General features: G+C 37.1%; 1 gene segment (V, D, J or C); it reads left to right on the forward strand.

The window, feature by feature from the left end:
- Nucleotides 1-1,243: 1,243 nt before the first annotated feature.
- Nucleotides 1,244-16,539, forward strand: LOC118356123. The segment is given in 5 exon segments: nt 1,244-1,321; nt 1,431-1,812; nt 9,564-9,893; nt 13,658-13,693; nt 15,932-16,539. Coding segments are annotated over 5 exon segments (934 nt in total).

Raw genomic sequence — 16,539 nt, forward strand, 5'->3', positions numbered from 1 at the left:
CACTTAGGTGGCTTAGTCAGTTAAGCGTTGAACTCTTGGTTTTGGCTCAGATCTTGATATCAGGGTCCTGAGCTTGAGCCCAGCCTCTAGCTCTGAGCTCAGCATGGAGTATGCTTGGAATTCTCTCTCTCCCTGTCCCTATGCCCCTCCCCCATCCATTCTCTTCCCCTCTCTCTTTCAAATAAATATATGAATAAATGTTTAAAAAATTATAAATATGTACAGAAAATTCAAAGTAAAAGTAAATGATGGATGCCTTGTGCTGTCATTTTTATATTTCATTTCTCTCAGATTGTCTTTAAGGAAGCACGTTTCTATATGTACTCTGTTATGTACCGGGTCTGTGTCTTGGCATGAGTCACTACTCTTTGCCACTGTCCTCATTTATGAAATGGAGATTAATCAAACAGCTCTCTCATGAGGCTGCAGAAAGTATTAAATAAAATAATGCAAGAAACATTTAGAACACTGCCTGACACATTGCAAGTCCACAACGGACATTGGATGTATATTAACTGTAAAGTTTATCATTACTTATTACACATAACATTACTTTGAAAATGATCCTGTATGAGACATCATGATCCTGAGACAGTTGTAAGCCCCAGGAGAGTAAAAGCTGGTTTCCAGAGACGGCTCTGACCCATGTATCCCCAGCAATTGCAGCCTTAGTCCCTTCTTGGAGGCACCCAGAATATAAATGAAAATTGATTTCTCTGAGTCTTAATCTGCCTGGTGACATCTCAGTTAACTTTAAAAATGCTTGTGCACAAGGCATATTCAATAACATCGATAAGATAGTTCACTGTCTGTTGTTCTGCTATGCTGAGTTACAGAAGAGTTAAAGTCAGGTTTTGCATCCCAGTCCCAGATCAATAGCAAATCAGACACAGACAGACATAAGGGCTGAACGCTGCAGGCCTGTCCTCATGTTTCTGAGTAATGTTTCTGCAGTATGGGATCCCAGGGGGAAATGGCTGATGGGTGTGGGAATCATCCTGTCCTGCCCCAGAAGGACACATTCATACCAGGAATTTCTTTCCAGATTTCCAGATTGGGAGCCCTCGCACCCCATCTGCCTAGCACTCACGGGGCACAGGAAGCCCCAAACTGCTCAGACCTGTGGCTGATCATGAACAACCCCAGGGAACTACCTAAGCCACCACTTCTTCTGAGAAAACCAAACCAGCCCCGCCCTCCAGCCACTGACATGACAAGTCCTGCTACCAGGCACCTCACTTCTTACCTTGTCACTGGGGAGCCAGCCAGGCCAACAGGATGCCACTCCTGAAAGCAGTCATCTTCTCCTGCCTCTGGGCCTGTGAGTTGTCCCCCAGTCACCTCAGTCTATAGGAGAGACTCAAGAAATTCTTTATTGTTGCCTTTTCCCATATCATTTGTTCATGGGAATTTCTCTTCTTTGCTTGCAGTTGGCCTTGGGCAGGTGAAATTGGAGCAACCTGAAATATCAATTTCCAGAGCAAGAGATAAGAGTGCCCATATATCATGCAAGGTGTTCACTCAGGACTTTAAAAATAAAGTAATACATTGGTACCGGCAGAAACCAGATCAGGAGATAGAACATCTAACATATACCCACGAAAGCTCTGTTCAAGTTTCTTTAGGTGGGAAGAAAAACAAACTTGAAGCAAGTAAAAATGCTCATACTTCCACTTCAACCTTGAATGTAAATTTCTTAGAGCAAGAAGACGAGGCCATGTACTACTGTGCCTGCTGGAGTAGACTAGGGCTTTGTAACAGTCTGGATCCTGATGTTTGCACAAGGAACTAAGCTCATAGTAACTCCCCCAGGTGAGTAACTTTGTTTTGTTTAAACCTTGTGAATGAAAAACCGATAGATGCTTTTTAGAAAAAACAATGTAGGATTACCTCAGCATATGGACAGCAATTTTACAGTTACTGGTCACTATATCTGGAAAGAAAACTACTTTGTTTATTTACTTCCCTGCTTGCAAGCAGATTGTAATTCTACTTTTAGGAAATACACACACACAAAGATATATTCAGGACTGAAGTTAAAATTATTGAGAACTGTGTCTACAACCATTGGTGTGAGTTATTGGTTCAACATGCTTTTCTTGAGACAGTCTCTTACATAAGAAACACTTGATTAAGTACCTCTAATATTAATAAGGCTCCTTTCTTAATGATGGTGTTCTTTCTAATAACTTTTGAAATTTATATGATTGTTTCTGTGTCCATCTTTAAGAGAAGTGCAAAAAAATTAACTCTTACAGTAAATGACTATAGAATATTAATAATCCCACTTACTCTTATTACTGTAGCATCTATAGGGAGGTTGAGGCTAATCAAAAATTTGTGCTATTGTTAGTGTTGTGATATTGCCTAGAGATGGTCCAGTTTGATGGATTTGTGAGCTAATTAAACCACTTCAGCTCCAGAGTCTGTATGGCTTTAAATTTTCGTTTGTTCATTTAATTGTCTTTGCAAACATTTATTAAAGACAGTTTTCTGTGCTTGATGCTACAGTATTAAAAAGGTGAACAAGACACAGTCTCAACACTCAAAAAGCTCTAGTCTAGACACAACTATTTGGATTGTGTCATTGGACCCCCTATTTTACTTATGGTGCCAGGGTCACAGAACATCTTGGATTCATGAGCTCTTTTGTTTTCTTAATTTATGTAATAGCTATTGCTTATAAAATCCATAAATTTTTTTTGGTGGAAGAATATGGATAAAATTACCTGAAACCATCCAGTAAAGAGAAAAATAATATTAGCTAAGATTTATTGAGGTCCAGATATCATGTTTACTAGTTCCAGTGTATTATCTTTTTCAACAGCCCTAACAGAAAACCTTCTTATTCCATATCACAGATAAGGAAACTGAGGCTTGGAGAGTTCAGTTATTGCATAAATTTACATGGCTAGTTACTATGGTGAAGAGTGGGATCCAACAGAGTTTGTCCATCCAAAATGCATGGTCTAGCCATTATGTGATATTAGAAACGTATAGGCCAAATATTCATATTCTGATACTTACTCTTCTGTAGCCTGACTTTTTAAGTAGACACATTGGCTGAATGCTTTATTAGTAGTAGCTCATAATTTGTATGACTCCTCGTGGAAACAATGCTTCTGTTTTGAATCATGGCCTTAAAACTGCCTCTTTTTCCCACACAAGATCAAGTAAGTCATGTGGAATATACATTTATTAAATTCTCACAGTGTGATTCTCAGGGTATTTCTATAAAATGACAAGTCCTTCTGACACCATCCCATTCAGTCTTCTTTCTGTATTGGCATCAAATTTTCAGGAAATATGTAAGCTGGCAGAAGAACGGGAGCAGTTGTACTGCATGCAGGGCTCAGCTGCAGAACTCAGAGCTGCCTTTGCACTCCTGCTGGGACAGCTGCAGAGATACCAAACCAAACAGGATCCTCTGATGGGCAGTTTAGGATTGTAAATCAATACCCTAGAAAATGTTAGGTATTTTCAAGCCCAAAGGAGCAATTTTTCAGGAATAAATAGGTTAAGAGATCATCATTAAGATTTCAGACTCTGTAACAACTCATCTGTTCTAGTATCAGTGGGAAATGAATTCTGGAAAGAACTCACTTTGCAGTCAAACCACCCCTTAATATATAGAAATAAAATAATACTTGTAAAAATATTGAACACTCATATATTATATACTCAAATATATTATTTCTATTTTTGTTCCTCTCTGAAAATTAAAGATACAATAACTGTAAGTTACACCCTAATAAAGAAATGACATCAGAAGAAAACCTTTAAAGCAGGAGATTAGAAATTTCAGGAAAATGGTGAGAAAAGGTAAAATCATAGTCTCCAACACTTGAGATGAGAAAGGCAGAACCAAGCTGACCAGGCAGAGAGGGGTGAGTTCATATCCATACTTTTCTTAAAAAATTTATTTATTATTTATTTGAGAGAGAGAGTGAGCAGGGGCAGGGGCAGAAGAAGAGGGGGAGAGAGAGAGAGGATCTGAAGCAGACCCCCCACTGAGCAAGGAGCCTGACTCAAGGCTTGATTTCAGGACCCTGAGATCATGACCTGAGTTGAAATCAATAGTTAGACACTTAAATGACTGAGCCACCCAGGTGCCCCAGTTCATACCCATTCTTGACTATGTTCATGTCTAATGTGATTTTGCTTGAGCTTCATCTTTGTTTAATGTTACCATGGTCAATTTTTCTATGTTTATATAAATATTGGAAAAAATATAGGCACAATTTTAAAAGAGGCACCAAAGGAGTTTCTTGTAAAAGCTTTTCACACAGTGGATTATTTGGCTGGAGCAGAATCAAAGTGTTTGGTCCTGGCACACAGCTCAGGGTTACAGGTAAATTTTCTTTACATTCTTCCATATAAGGTAGGGAGGGGAGGCAGATAATCCAGGGGCTGCAGGCTAGGTGCTGGTGCTGGCTCAGAATTCTAGGAATTGGTCACAGTTTGGTCACAAGTAGCAGCAGGATCTTTGGAGAGGTTGGTGACTCCGCCCTAGTCCTTTAGCTAACTAGCTAAAGCAACTGCGGGTCCCTAAGAAGTGTAGATGTTAGGTCCATTTGAGATTTCTGTGTTGAAAGTTTTGTAAAGAAGTTTCTATATCTTATTTATTTGATTCCAAAAATAATCAATGGAAAGGAATGAACAAAAAGTTGCTAAACTTTCATTTGGTCAGAGGATGATGAATATCATGTATCAAAATATTTAACTATGCAACATATTCAAGAATGTCATAAGGTAGGGGTTATTTTTCGCCTAAATTCAGTCTGGTAAATTTGTCCATTCTTCATTAGCCTTAAAGATGAAATTTTGCCTGGATGAGGGAGACTATCTCATAGGGATGTTTCTAGCATACAAGGTATTGTCAAATAAAAATTTTGATTTTAAGATTTTACTTATTTATTTGAGAGAGGGAGCATGAGCTGGGAGAGGGGCAGAAGGAGAGGGAAAGGGAGAAGCAGAATCCCTGCTTAGCATAAAGCGCTATGCGGGGCGATCCCAGGACACTGAGATCATGACCTGAGCAGAAGTCAGATGCTTAACCAACTGAACCACCAAGGTGCCCTCAAATAAAAGTTTTCAAAGAATTTCACAAAGGTGATAAAACATTGAAAAAATTAAAGAAATGACATATTTAGTTTTCCTTAGCAGTTGTGATCATAGGCACAAATGTATCATAAACTGAAAAGCAAGTTTCTGGTCCTCTTTTCTCCAACTGACTACATGATCTATGCAAATTCTAGGAATCAAGTTTAATAATGGTGACATAGACGTAATTCATGAGTTCCTGAAAACAATTTTTTTTAGGAGAGTGTGGTGCAGAAAAAAAATACAGACTGTGAACTGGATCTATCATTTTCTGTATAATCATCTGTTAGCAAATAAATTTTGATTCACTTGTTATTGCTTTCTTAAAATTATAAAAATGATATATGCTCATTATGGAAAAAAATTAGAAAAGAAAAAATTAAAATATTATGGTGACACTTGTTACTGTTAACATCTTGGATTTCCATCCATTCATATTATCAATGTAACAACAATCTCAAGTGAATGGTGCTAGGAGTATATGAAATTAAATATGGAAATAGCAATCATAAAAATTGGGACATGGTCAGTGATAAAGAATGTCTATCCACCAGAATTCAAATGGCCACCTACTGGATATCTTTATGAAATCAGGAGTACAGAAAAATATATTAATAATTACCATCTAGTCTACAGATCAATTTAGAACCAATAGTCTAATTTGTGGAATACTTCAATTTCTAAGACTCATTGTCACTCGATTCTAAAAATGATGAGAATGTAATAAGCATTGTCTCAAGTATTGTTAGCCTGAATATAAGGTGATCTCTCATGTTTCAGTGGAAATATCCAGACATAAAGGAAAAAGGAAGGAGGTTTTGCAACTTGAATATGTAAATTTATAATAATATGGATAAAACTCAAATATTCACTTCTAAATTTAATATCTTAATGAAATTATACCTGCATAGTTAAAAATTATGTCAATACAAATATCAGTTGAGAAATACTGCTTTTTTTGTCTTCAATTTCATTACAAAATTTTGTTCACTTTACATGCATCTAAAACATCCACTTCAGAGCAAATTTTTGAGTCGTCTCAGCGTCTGAGTGTCTGTTTTGAGATCCCCTTATGATGATGTCACTGGATAGTTTATCTGAAGAGAAAATTACCCTCTTACAAAATTTTTAAAAAAGCATTTTTTATTTGCTCTGGTATTCTATATTTTGCAATGTAAGCATAACATGTAGAGACTTTTGTTCCAGGTAATATTTACCAAATCCATATTAAATTTCTTCACTGTCTTTTACCAGCTCTACTTCTAAAACTAACATTGAGTTTATTTCAGGCTGATTATCTTGTCCAAGTAGTATTGTTTGATCAAAGTAGAGTATTAAAAGAGCTTCTTTTAATATGAGAGGCGTAAACATAAAGCAACCCGTTTTGGGTGCCTGGGTGGCTCAGATGGTTAAGCGTCTTCCTTCAGCTCAGGTCCCAGGGTCCTGGGATCGAGTCCCGCATCAGGCTCCCTGCTCCTTGGGAGCCTGCTTCTCCCTCTGCCTCTCTCTCTCTCTCATTCTCTCTGTCTCTCATGAATAAATAAAAATAAAAATAAAAAGTTAAAAAAAATAAATAAAAAAAATAAAAAGCAGCCCCTGTTTTGTGAGGGATAATGTTGGGAATGAAAGCTTCCACCTTATGCTCTGGCATTTCAGTGTGTTTGAATTCTACATGTTTTGTGTCTGTATCTCAGAGCAGGGTTTGCAAACATCTCCCATTTTTCATGTCATCTTTGGGTTAGACCTTACCAAACTATCAAGCTCTGGGGCAGAAAAAGAAACAAGTTCTAATGCACAAAATATTTCTCACTTAGTTATATTACCTATTTCCAAAATCTATTTGAGAAGGCTTAAAATAAAATACACAAGTAGAGTTAGGCCATGAAATAAAAATAGATCAAAAGCACTAAGGAAAGCAGAAGAAAAAGGCCTGTGATTATCTATCAAGAAACACAGGGTCAAATTTTATGTTCAAAGGTAGGGGGAAAATGTGATGAAGTACACTACATTTTCAAATTTGTTATGTTTTTCCCACCATAAAATGAGAAAAGGACTTCAGTGCATGAGTCCTTTAGGAGGAATGTGAAGTGAAAGAGTGGGGCATTGCCTTCCACATCCACTTTATAAAATGGAAGAAATGGTCTTTAAACGAGCACATTTCATGCTCCCACTGCATCATTACTGTGGGCACCATGACACTTAATGTCATTCACAGATGGTGACCTTCGGCAGACATGGTCAGACGCCAACAAGTTTGGCCTTCATGCTCACATTTATTAGAAAAAAGTTTAAACTTTTTAAATACAGTTAGTATTTTAAATAAAGTTAGAAATGCCATAAATTTGAAATTCATATTCAAATATGAAACAGCTTTATGTATTTAATAAAAGAAAAATAACAGAAAAAATAGAGAATAATTAAATCAACATCAATATGCAGGTTTGAAATATTACACTTGCACTTGAAAATGTAGTTGACATTTGGTAAATTTATATAGAATTCATACTGCTGCATCTTAATAAAATATAAATTAACTCCGCAATTTAACTCCAATGTATTTTGTGATTATGCAAATGAATGTATGTAAGTGTATTGGACAGGTTTATTTTTCTTGGAATCTGGTTTCTAATTTATGCATCATAAAAATGATTTTGGCCATAAAAATCACTGTTAATACGTTTTAAAAAGAATGTTGAAGGAAAAACTATGTAATATTATTACCCAAAATATAGGCACTAACCATATTTAATCAAGTACACTATTTTAATGCACAACTTACATTCCACTGAGAAAATTGTGGAAGCTCAAGATTCATTTTATGCTGAAAAGAATAAAACATCAAGAGTCTAGTTAAAGAAAAGGGACAGGAGGTAAAACCAGTGTGTTACCATCCAGAAATTTTTCAAGTTCATCAGTTGATTTTCAATTTCTTTACTATAATGAATCAGAAGTATTCCTATAAAAAAAACACACAAAGTTTCTAAGATGAAAATTAGATTCCTTAATATATTGACTAGAGGCTAAAATTATGTAAATATCACATAATTGAAAAAATAATATCATACAATTGAAAAATTAATCTTCTTTATCTAATATGTTTTTCAAATTAAAAGCAAAATATATCATTGGAGAAATATACGGTGTCTTAATATTATAATCAATAAAATAGTATTTACACCATGCACAAGATATATAAAGTTAAAATAAGTACGTTATGACCTAATTCTATTTATTCATGAATAAAAGCTCATTGTTTGTTACTGATTTTGTATGAAAATAAGAGCTTTGCTACACAAGGAGACATTCTCAAGAATTTTTTTCCTAAAAAAAAAAAAGAGTACTATGAGCCACCCAGAAAAGATTTTTCTTCCTTTACTTCTCGAATGAGAAATCCAATTTCTCATTGAATTCTAAAGAAACTGCCCATTGAATTACTAAACTAACTCCAAAGTAGCTCTAAGAGAATATCAGTAAAGCACTTGCATTTCAGTTGGAAATAAATTTAAAAGGATTCTAACTTTTATAATTTTAATCACTAACAATAAATGCATAATCAAGTAACATACCAGTATTCAAGTGACATGCCCTTTAAAATCAAAGATGTTTTGTTATATATTTGACATTATGTCTGCAAGAAACTCTGGAACCATACTTCTAACATTACACCAATTATATATATACTTTATTCAACAGGTGAAATCACAGATATTGTGGGGTTCTAAAAACCATTTAGCAGCTTTCTAGGGCAGATTCAACTTTAAAGGGAGACATTGAGAGTCAAAATATGGTGTCATCTTAGTCATATATAAACCTCAAATGAAATTCCAATACAAAAATGTGCTTTCAGTGAACATTTTCCAAAGCAAAACAAAATTCTGATGTGTGTTACTTGATAAAGTTAATACAAAAGCATTTCTGAAAAAAATAAGCTTTCTAATAGCAGTTTTGGAAATACTGCCCCATTGCTTCTAAATTCAAGGCATTGTAAATATTTGGGAGGTGCAGTTTTAAACATTATCCTACTTAAAATCCTGGAGTTGTTCAGATGTGAGATTGAGATGTTTTGTAAAATCAGGAATCAAGTAGGGGACCTCCATTACTTCAGAAGTGCATTTGGGATCCAATTTGAAGATTTAAAGGTCAACTTGATATATTGTCAAGGACACATGGAAGTGAATTCTCAGACAAGTGACTATGTATTGTTTCAAAAAATCTCACATTTTAATCCAGACTCCGCCACTTAAGTGTTGTGACTTTGAGCAAGTTACATGACTTCTTGTACCTGTTTTCCCACTGAAAATAAGGACAATCAGTCCCTCATAACCCACTGTGGATGAAAGGTCTGAGATAAGCACTAATTCTATGGCAAATTTCCTCATTTCACTGTGCTGGGTGGTTCCAACCACACAAAATTTGTGTTTCTCTAATAATGTTCTAATTGCTATTCCACTTACCCACAGATAGAAGCCTTGATGCAGACATTTCTCCCAAGCCCACAATTTTCCTTCCTTCAATTGCTGAAAGAAGACTTCATAAGGCTGGAACATATCTTTGTCTCCTTGAGGACTTTTTCCCTGATGTTATTAAGATAGATTGGAAAGAAAGGGATGACGAAACAATTCTGAAATCACAGCAGGGAGACACCATGAAGACTAATAACACATACATGAAATTCAGCTGGCTGACCGTGACTGGAGCATCAGTGGATAAAGAACACAAATGTATTGTCAAACACGAGCGGAATAAAGGAGGAGTTGATCAAGAGATTCTATTTCCTTCACAGAAAAAAGGTATGTACGTGTATATATGAATGCAACTTTCCAGTACCTTTTTCTTCCCAAAGGAAATATTCCACCTTTTCTGTCAAATACTAATGAAAAGAAACAAATAGAAACCTTTCATTGATGTTGTTACCTTTAATGGTAGCATAAATGTCCTGCTATTTTCCCATAGAATTGAAGTAAAATGGACTTTGGAACATACAGAGAAAAAGAAAAAGACAAATTCACTTAGTCTTTCTTGCCTCAGTTTCATCATCCAAACTATGAAGTTCACAGTGATGTTTTTTGGGGATCATTGTACGAATTAAATGAAACAATACACATGAAAGCACCTAGCAACCTCGCAAATCATAAATGCTCAAGAACCACTTTTGATGATCTTACTTTATCAGGAAATAAGAACAATTATACATCTTTCAGGAATATTCTATTCAGCGGTCAAAGTCCTTCTCACTTCAATCTTGCTCTACACAAAGTATAACCCATAAACAATGAGATAGAAGCTACAATAATTTGGTCACTATGGTTTTAGTATGGTCTTAGATTTCTCAGATTTGAATTTTATATACCACTCTAAGGTGAAGTTTGGTAAATAAAGATTGGGTGAAGCTAATGTGTACAATTATTCTTCCATTCTACATAATGGATATATTCCTTACCATTGGTAAAGCTGCTCAGCAAACATTATTGCAGTCCTAGTGTGTGCCAGGCCTGGTAGAGATGCAGAACGAACTACTGCCCCAAGGAGGATCACTACAGTAGAGAGAATATAATTTTCCTAATCACTCAGGGTCACTTGTGATTCAGGCATGATTCAGGCATTGTGCCCCAAATGAACCTCATTGGGGCTTATGCTGGACATATTTAGACAGTGTGGGCAGACAGCTGAAGGTGCCCTGACCCGGCTGTGGTCCAGTAACTCACTAGACTCAGTCAAGTCCTGGCATTAACATCACAGACCAAGACCCCAGAGGGACCATGAGAAGGAACCAATCTGTACTTTCCCTGCGGTTCATAAGCCCTTGGGAAGCAGCGGGAAACAAACACATAACAAAACATGCAAAAACCTTTGCAGTGTACCACTCTGAATTGCTGAAGTAAATCTTTATCCTCTGGGATCCTTAGTGTTTCCAACAATCAAATTAGGGTGGAACACTTATCTTTCCTTTCTCCTGGCATGTGATGAAGAAGTGCAATAATGTCAGTGAAAATGCTTGGTTTTGAAAACATGACATGGATGCATCTATTCATGTTTAGTGTATTTATGTATATCCTTTCCTAAAATAACTGAATTAAGATTACAAACAGCCCTAATTTTTTATTTCTACAGCTAAGAAACAGGAGGCAAATGAGCTAAGCATAAGTTTAATGTAACAACTGGGCTGAAGTGCGTTAGGTATTGATTTTATTGATCAAAGTAAAGATATACTATAGTACGTTCCATGGTAATGATTATAGAAAAGGGAGAAGTTCTTATTCATGATGTGTTTTACTTGGGAATTAATTTCTGAAAGAAATGCCTCCCATGGTCTTCTCATAGCAACAAAGCTATTGAGGGCATTTCTGTTAATGCCTTTCTACAGCAAATTTCTAATACTGTTTCTTATAAGTGTTTTGTTTATTCTTTTTGGTTTTGATGAAAGCTAAAAATATATAGAACATGGAAGCACAAATCCATGAAGTGATTTTGAAGAGATAAAACGATCTGGTCCAAGTTTTCAACCAACGTGATTGAGAAAGAGGACCTAGGGCACACACACAGATTTTAATTGGAAAAATTGTTACCTTAATGCTTTTCAATCAATCAATGCATGGTGATAAGAAATTTTTATTTCTCTTTTATTTCACTTCTCTTTCTCTTTTATTTCTCTCAGTAAAGCCACTGTATGGAAAAGAAAAGGACTTTTAAGACACTTTAAAGTCAGTTCTTGATCATAATTTAACATCTAAACATGATTATATAAACATTTTATTTTGGGGATTTACCCCAAAGCCTATACCTCAAACCCATTTTTTTAAGAGTGCACCAGTAGAAGATTGTGTGGGGCGCCTGGGTGGCTCAGTTGGTTAGGCAACTGCCTTCGGCTCAGGTCATGATCCCGGAGTCCTGGGATCGAGTCCTGCATCAGGCTCCCTGCTCAGCAGGGAGTCTGCTCCTCCCTCTGACCCTACCCCGTCTTGTGCTCTCTCTCTCTCACTCTCTCTCCCTCAAATAAATAAAATAAAATCTTTAAGAAAAAAAAAAGAAGATTGTGTGGAGTGCATAAAATTGCACACCAGAACCATGCCTGTGTGGATAAGGATGCATGGAGCAGAAAAGTATAAAACGAAACAACCTTGCAACTCTCCCTTCCTGCATCCAATGGTCAATGATCTTTTAAAGGAATTTTGTCTTTGTAAGTATGTTGGGCATTTTTTTTTACACTGTAGAGAAATATAACTCTTACCTCGGATTTTAAATGTTCGGAAAACTATAATTATTATTGCTCTATCTTTTGTCCCTGGAAAGAAGTGAACTAAAATAGTGAGCTTCTGCAATAAAAAGGTCATTTGTTAAGACCAGTGAAGATATCTGGAAGAGGGGTGCCTGGGTGGCTCAGTTGGTTGGGCAACTGCCTTCAGCTCAGGTCATGATCCCGGGGTCCTGGGATCGAGTCCCACATCGGGCTCCCCCTGCTCTGCAGGAAGCCTGCTTCTCCCTCTGCCTCTGCCTGCCATTCCCCCTGCTTGTGCTCTCTCTCTCTGTCGAATAAATGAATAAAATCTTTTTTAAAAAAAGATATTTGGAAGAGATGATGTCTGAGAGTCCACAATGATGGAGTATGTTTGATTTCAATGGATTGTTTTACAAGGTACTTGCCACATGTTCTAGCTCATCTAAACCTCCACAACTGACCTTTGAGTGCTGGCTCTACCAGTCACTGGTATGACTCTTGGCAAGTTAATTACTCACTAAACCTTATTTCCTCGTGTCTTACATGGAGTCTTCCAAATTCATCTCACAACATTGTTACTGGGGGATCAGATGAGATGAATGATGAACTTTCACATAGTACCTTGCACAGTAATAATTACTCAATAGGAATTGGCTTTCATTAGTATTATTGTCATGTCTGCAAACAGCACCCCCACTCCAGAAAATCATGTGCAGGAGCTGGGGTACCGGGGGTACCGGGGCGTGCATGATTGGAGGTCGGGCTGTTCTCTGTAGCTTAGATGGAAATTGACCTAAACCAGACTCCTTCCAACATCTAAGATTCTGCCGTGCATTCTAGGGTTGGATGAATTCATTTTGGTAGCAACCCTTCATGTCGACAGTGGGTGCTGAGGACAGTACAGCAGCCACTGTTCCTGGTTATTTTTCCATTTAACAAGTATTTATAGAACACCTCCTGTGCAGCAGGCTCTGTGCTGGGACCTAGGAGCACAGAAGGAAACAACATAATCTAAGACATTACCCTCGTGTTGTGAGAAAAGAAGGAAAAAAAAATGCATCATTCATGAACTTCAACATCTTCACTTGCAGAAATACAATATATGAATTGATCTACTGAATTACAGAGAATCAGACCAACCATTTCTGGAATTGTGAGGCTCATATTAGTAATGGCTCTCCTCTCTGTTGACTAATTGTTTTATCATCTATCTATATCTATCTATCTATCATCTATCTATCATCTATCATCTATCTATCATCTATCTATCCACAACACAGATACCTGTCAAATGATGAATATGAACATTTGAATAATACTTGTTCTCATTTCTTTTAGAGCTCACTGCTCTGGATTCTACAGAAATTGAAGAAGGTAAGTTTTTGTCTATGTTTGCCTTTATGTTATGTTATGCTAGAGCATTTTTTTCCTCCTAATCAACTTAACTTTTGAACTCCCCTGGCTTCAGGTAGAAACCTCAGAAGAGCTGGATCTTACAAAATAGACTGAGTGATATGTGAAGTCATCTTCATACAGTAAATGCTGTTTGGATGTGAGAGGACTATAAATTAGGGGTGCAATGATGTGATCTTAATTCTTTCAATATTGGACTTCATTTCTGTGGCCTTTGTTTCTCCTAAGGAAACATGATATCAAGTTGCTTCCAGCGGTTTTTTTTTTTTTAAGTCTTTGTTCTAGCTGGCAGTTAGTAACTGCCAAGAGTTTGATACAGAAGGCATGCTGCACTGTGAATGCATTTTGTTTAATTCTTTTAATACGCACTGTGAAAGATTTTATTCTCATTTTACACATGAGGGCAAGAAACTGAAATTAACTAAGTCCCTTGCACCGTGCCACACAGCGAGATCTGGGGCTTCAACTAAGACTATCTGAGTCAACAATTCATACACTTAACTCAATTTTCTATTTTTCCTCTATGATGTCATCATAGAGCAAGAAATCCCAAACCTAAGGCCCTGAGACAGGTGCTCACACAGGAACAGATGTGAATGCAGAGCTTCAAGTGCCACAGACTGGACATTAACAACAGTCTTTTAATTATTAGTTGCATGAATATGGGTACAGTAAACATTTTCTGAGCCAAGGAGGAATAACATGAATAATGCCTCACTTGGTTACTGAAGATATAATGTCACATATGTGGAATGTCTAGCATAGGGTATCTCATTTAGCTGATACATTGTAAGTACTGGTTTCTGGCCCTTTCTCCCCTCATATGTACAAAGAATGTGACGAGGAGCATTAACTCTAGCCCTGCTGATCTGTCCTCCATGTCCAATCTCAAGGGGCCTCTGGACCTTGGCTAACATATTACCTGGCCAAGGTTAAGAAGTTATGAGCACAGCACCATTCAGGTCCCTTTCCACACCAAGGGCTAATGATTTGGGAGTTCTGACTCTTTGGAGATAAACACATAAAAGAAATTTCCATAAGAACAGACTCAACCTGATGGTTCATTGAGTAGCCAATTTGTCCCACCATCATTAGCATTAATTATTTCTTGACATCATATATTTCCTACAAAACTTCGAAGGATAATAAATGAAATTATCCTATAACAGCATAGCTACAATAAGGGTATTCAGGAAAGACAAGAGAGTGTGTTTGACCTCCTAAAGTTGCAGAGAATTTGGATTCGCCGCTTTCTTGCACCTTATTATTTTTTAAAGTTTGTATTTAAATCCCAGTTGGTTAACATATAGTGTAATATTAGTTTCAGGTGTACTATATAGATTCAACACTTCCACACATCACCCAGTGCTCATCACAACTAATGCCCTCTTTACTAAAACCTCCACCCACCCTACATTGAACACAACCAAATTTCCACTGCTTGTACCCTTGATAGGACTCTCATTAATGCACAATGTGTAATGGCTAAGATGCTTCTAAATCAGCAATTCATCTTTATATTTATGCTTAACTGTTTGTTGTCAGGAGTATTTATTGCATATGGAGATTCAGAAATACAGAGTAGGTAAGAATGTGTTCTTGAATTCACATTATGTTGCTGGGATAAAATCTGACTTGTGGTACTTAGTAAATTGTATGACATCAGGCAAGTTACATCTCTGTCCTCAATTTATTTGTGAAATGACAATGAAAATAATAATCTCCTAAGTTATTGAAAAATTAAGTAAGATTAAAGCTTTGCACACAAACCTCTCAAATTAAATGTCTGCCATTTAGTTAGTGGTTAAAGCACATTAGCTATTATTACTTACAGACATGGTAGGTGTGAGGAAATGGTAAAAGCTACTTACCACCAGTGCTTTTTGTCAGGTTGACTCATTCATCTAAGACCTAACCTTACTTTTTTAATACGTTGAAATGTTCTAAGTGAATTTCCCAGAGGTTGTTGTTTGACTTGACGTACAAGCTGGATTCTGAGATGTCTTGGTGGTGCTGGTGCTGGTGCTGGTGCCGGTGCCGGTGATGATGTGGGTGGATAGATGTTTACTGTTGGGTTGTTTTGTGGTGGGGGTATCCCTTCAACCTAGATATTCAAAAATGTATAATATGACCACCCTCCCATTAATAAGACCTAGTCTTTCAAAAGAACAGGTGAAACTAATAAATGACCTCTTTTAGCCACCCTGCAGCTACAGCTCAAGACCACTTCTGCCTACTACACCTACCTCCTCCTCTTCTTCAAGAGCCTGATCTACTCCACCATCATCACCTTCTATCTGTTTGGGAGACCAGCACTCTATGGCAATGGGAAGAGTTCCTAACACATGGTGGCACCAAGGGTCCACTTGTCTCCATTGGCTATTGTTCCTAAAAACGTCTGCTGAGAATCTAGTTGGGGCTTGCTTTCTTGGTTTGGGTTATTTCAGTTCAAATGTGTCTTCTTCCCTTGTGTCATTATTGCAGAACAGGTTTCCAAACCACTGTTTCCAAACAGAAACTTTCACTCTGCCAAAAGAACAAATTCTGCCATGACCCAGGGGTGGGGCTAGGGGGCCATCCATAGGGGCTTCAGCACCTCTCTCCTTAATGTCCGCCAGCTCCTCAGGCACCTAGTCCCCATGCCTCTGAGTATAGCCCACATGCAACTTCTAGTCATGTCCCCTGGGGCTCCTTCCCCAGATAACTACCTGGAAGCCTTTTATTCTGCACATCCAGAAGCTGCAATCTTTGCTGCCTGAATTTTGTACTGTTTTACAAAATAGGCATAATAAAAACAATTAAATGTC

Source organism: Zalophus californianus, chromosome 12, assembly GCF_009762305.2.
Source record: "Zalophus californianus isolate mZalCal1 chromosome 12, mZalCal1.pri.v2, whole genome shotgun sequence".
In the NCBI taxonomy this organism is placed as follows: Eukaryota; Metazoa; Chordata; class Mammalia; order Carnivora; family Otariidae; genus Zalophus; species Zalophus californianus.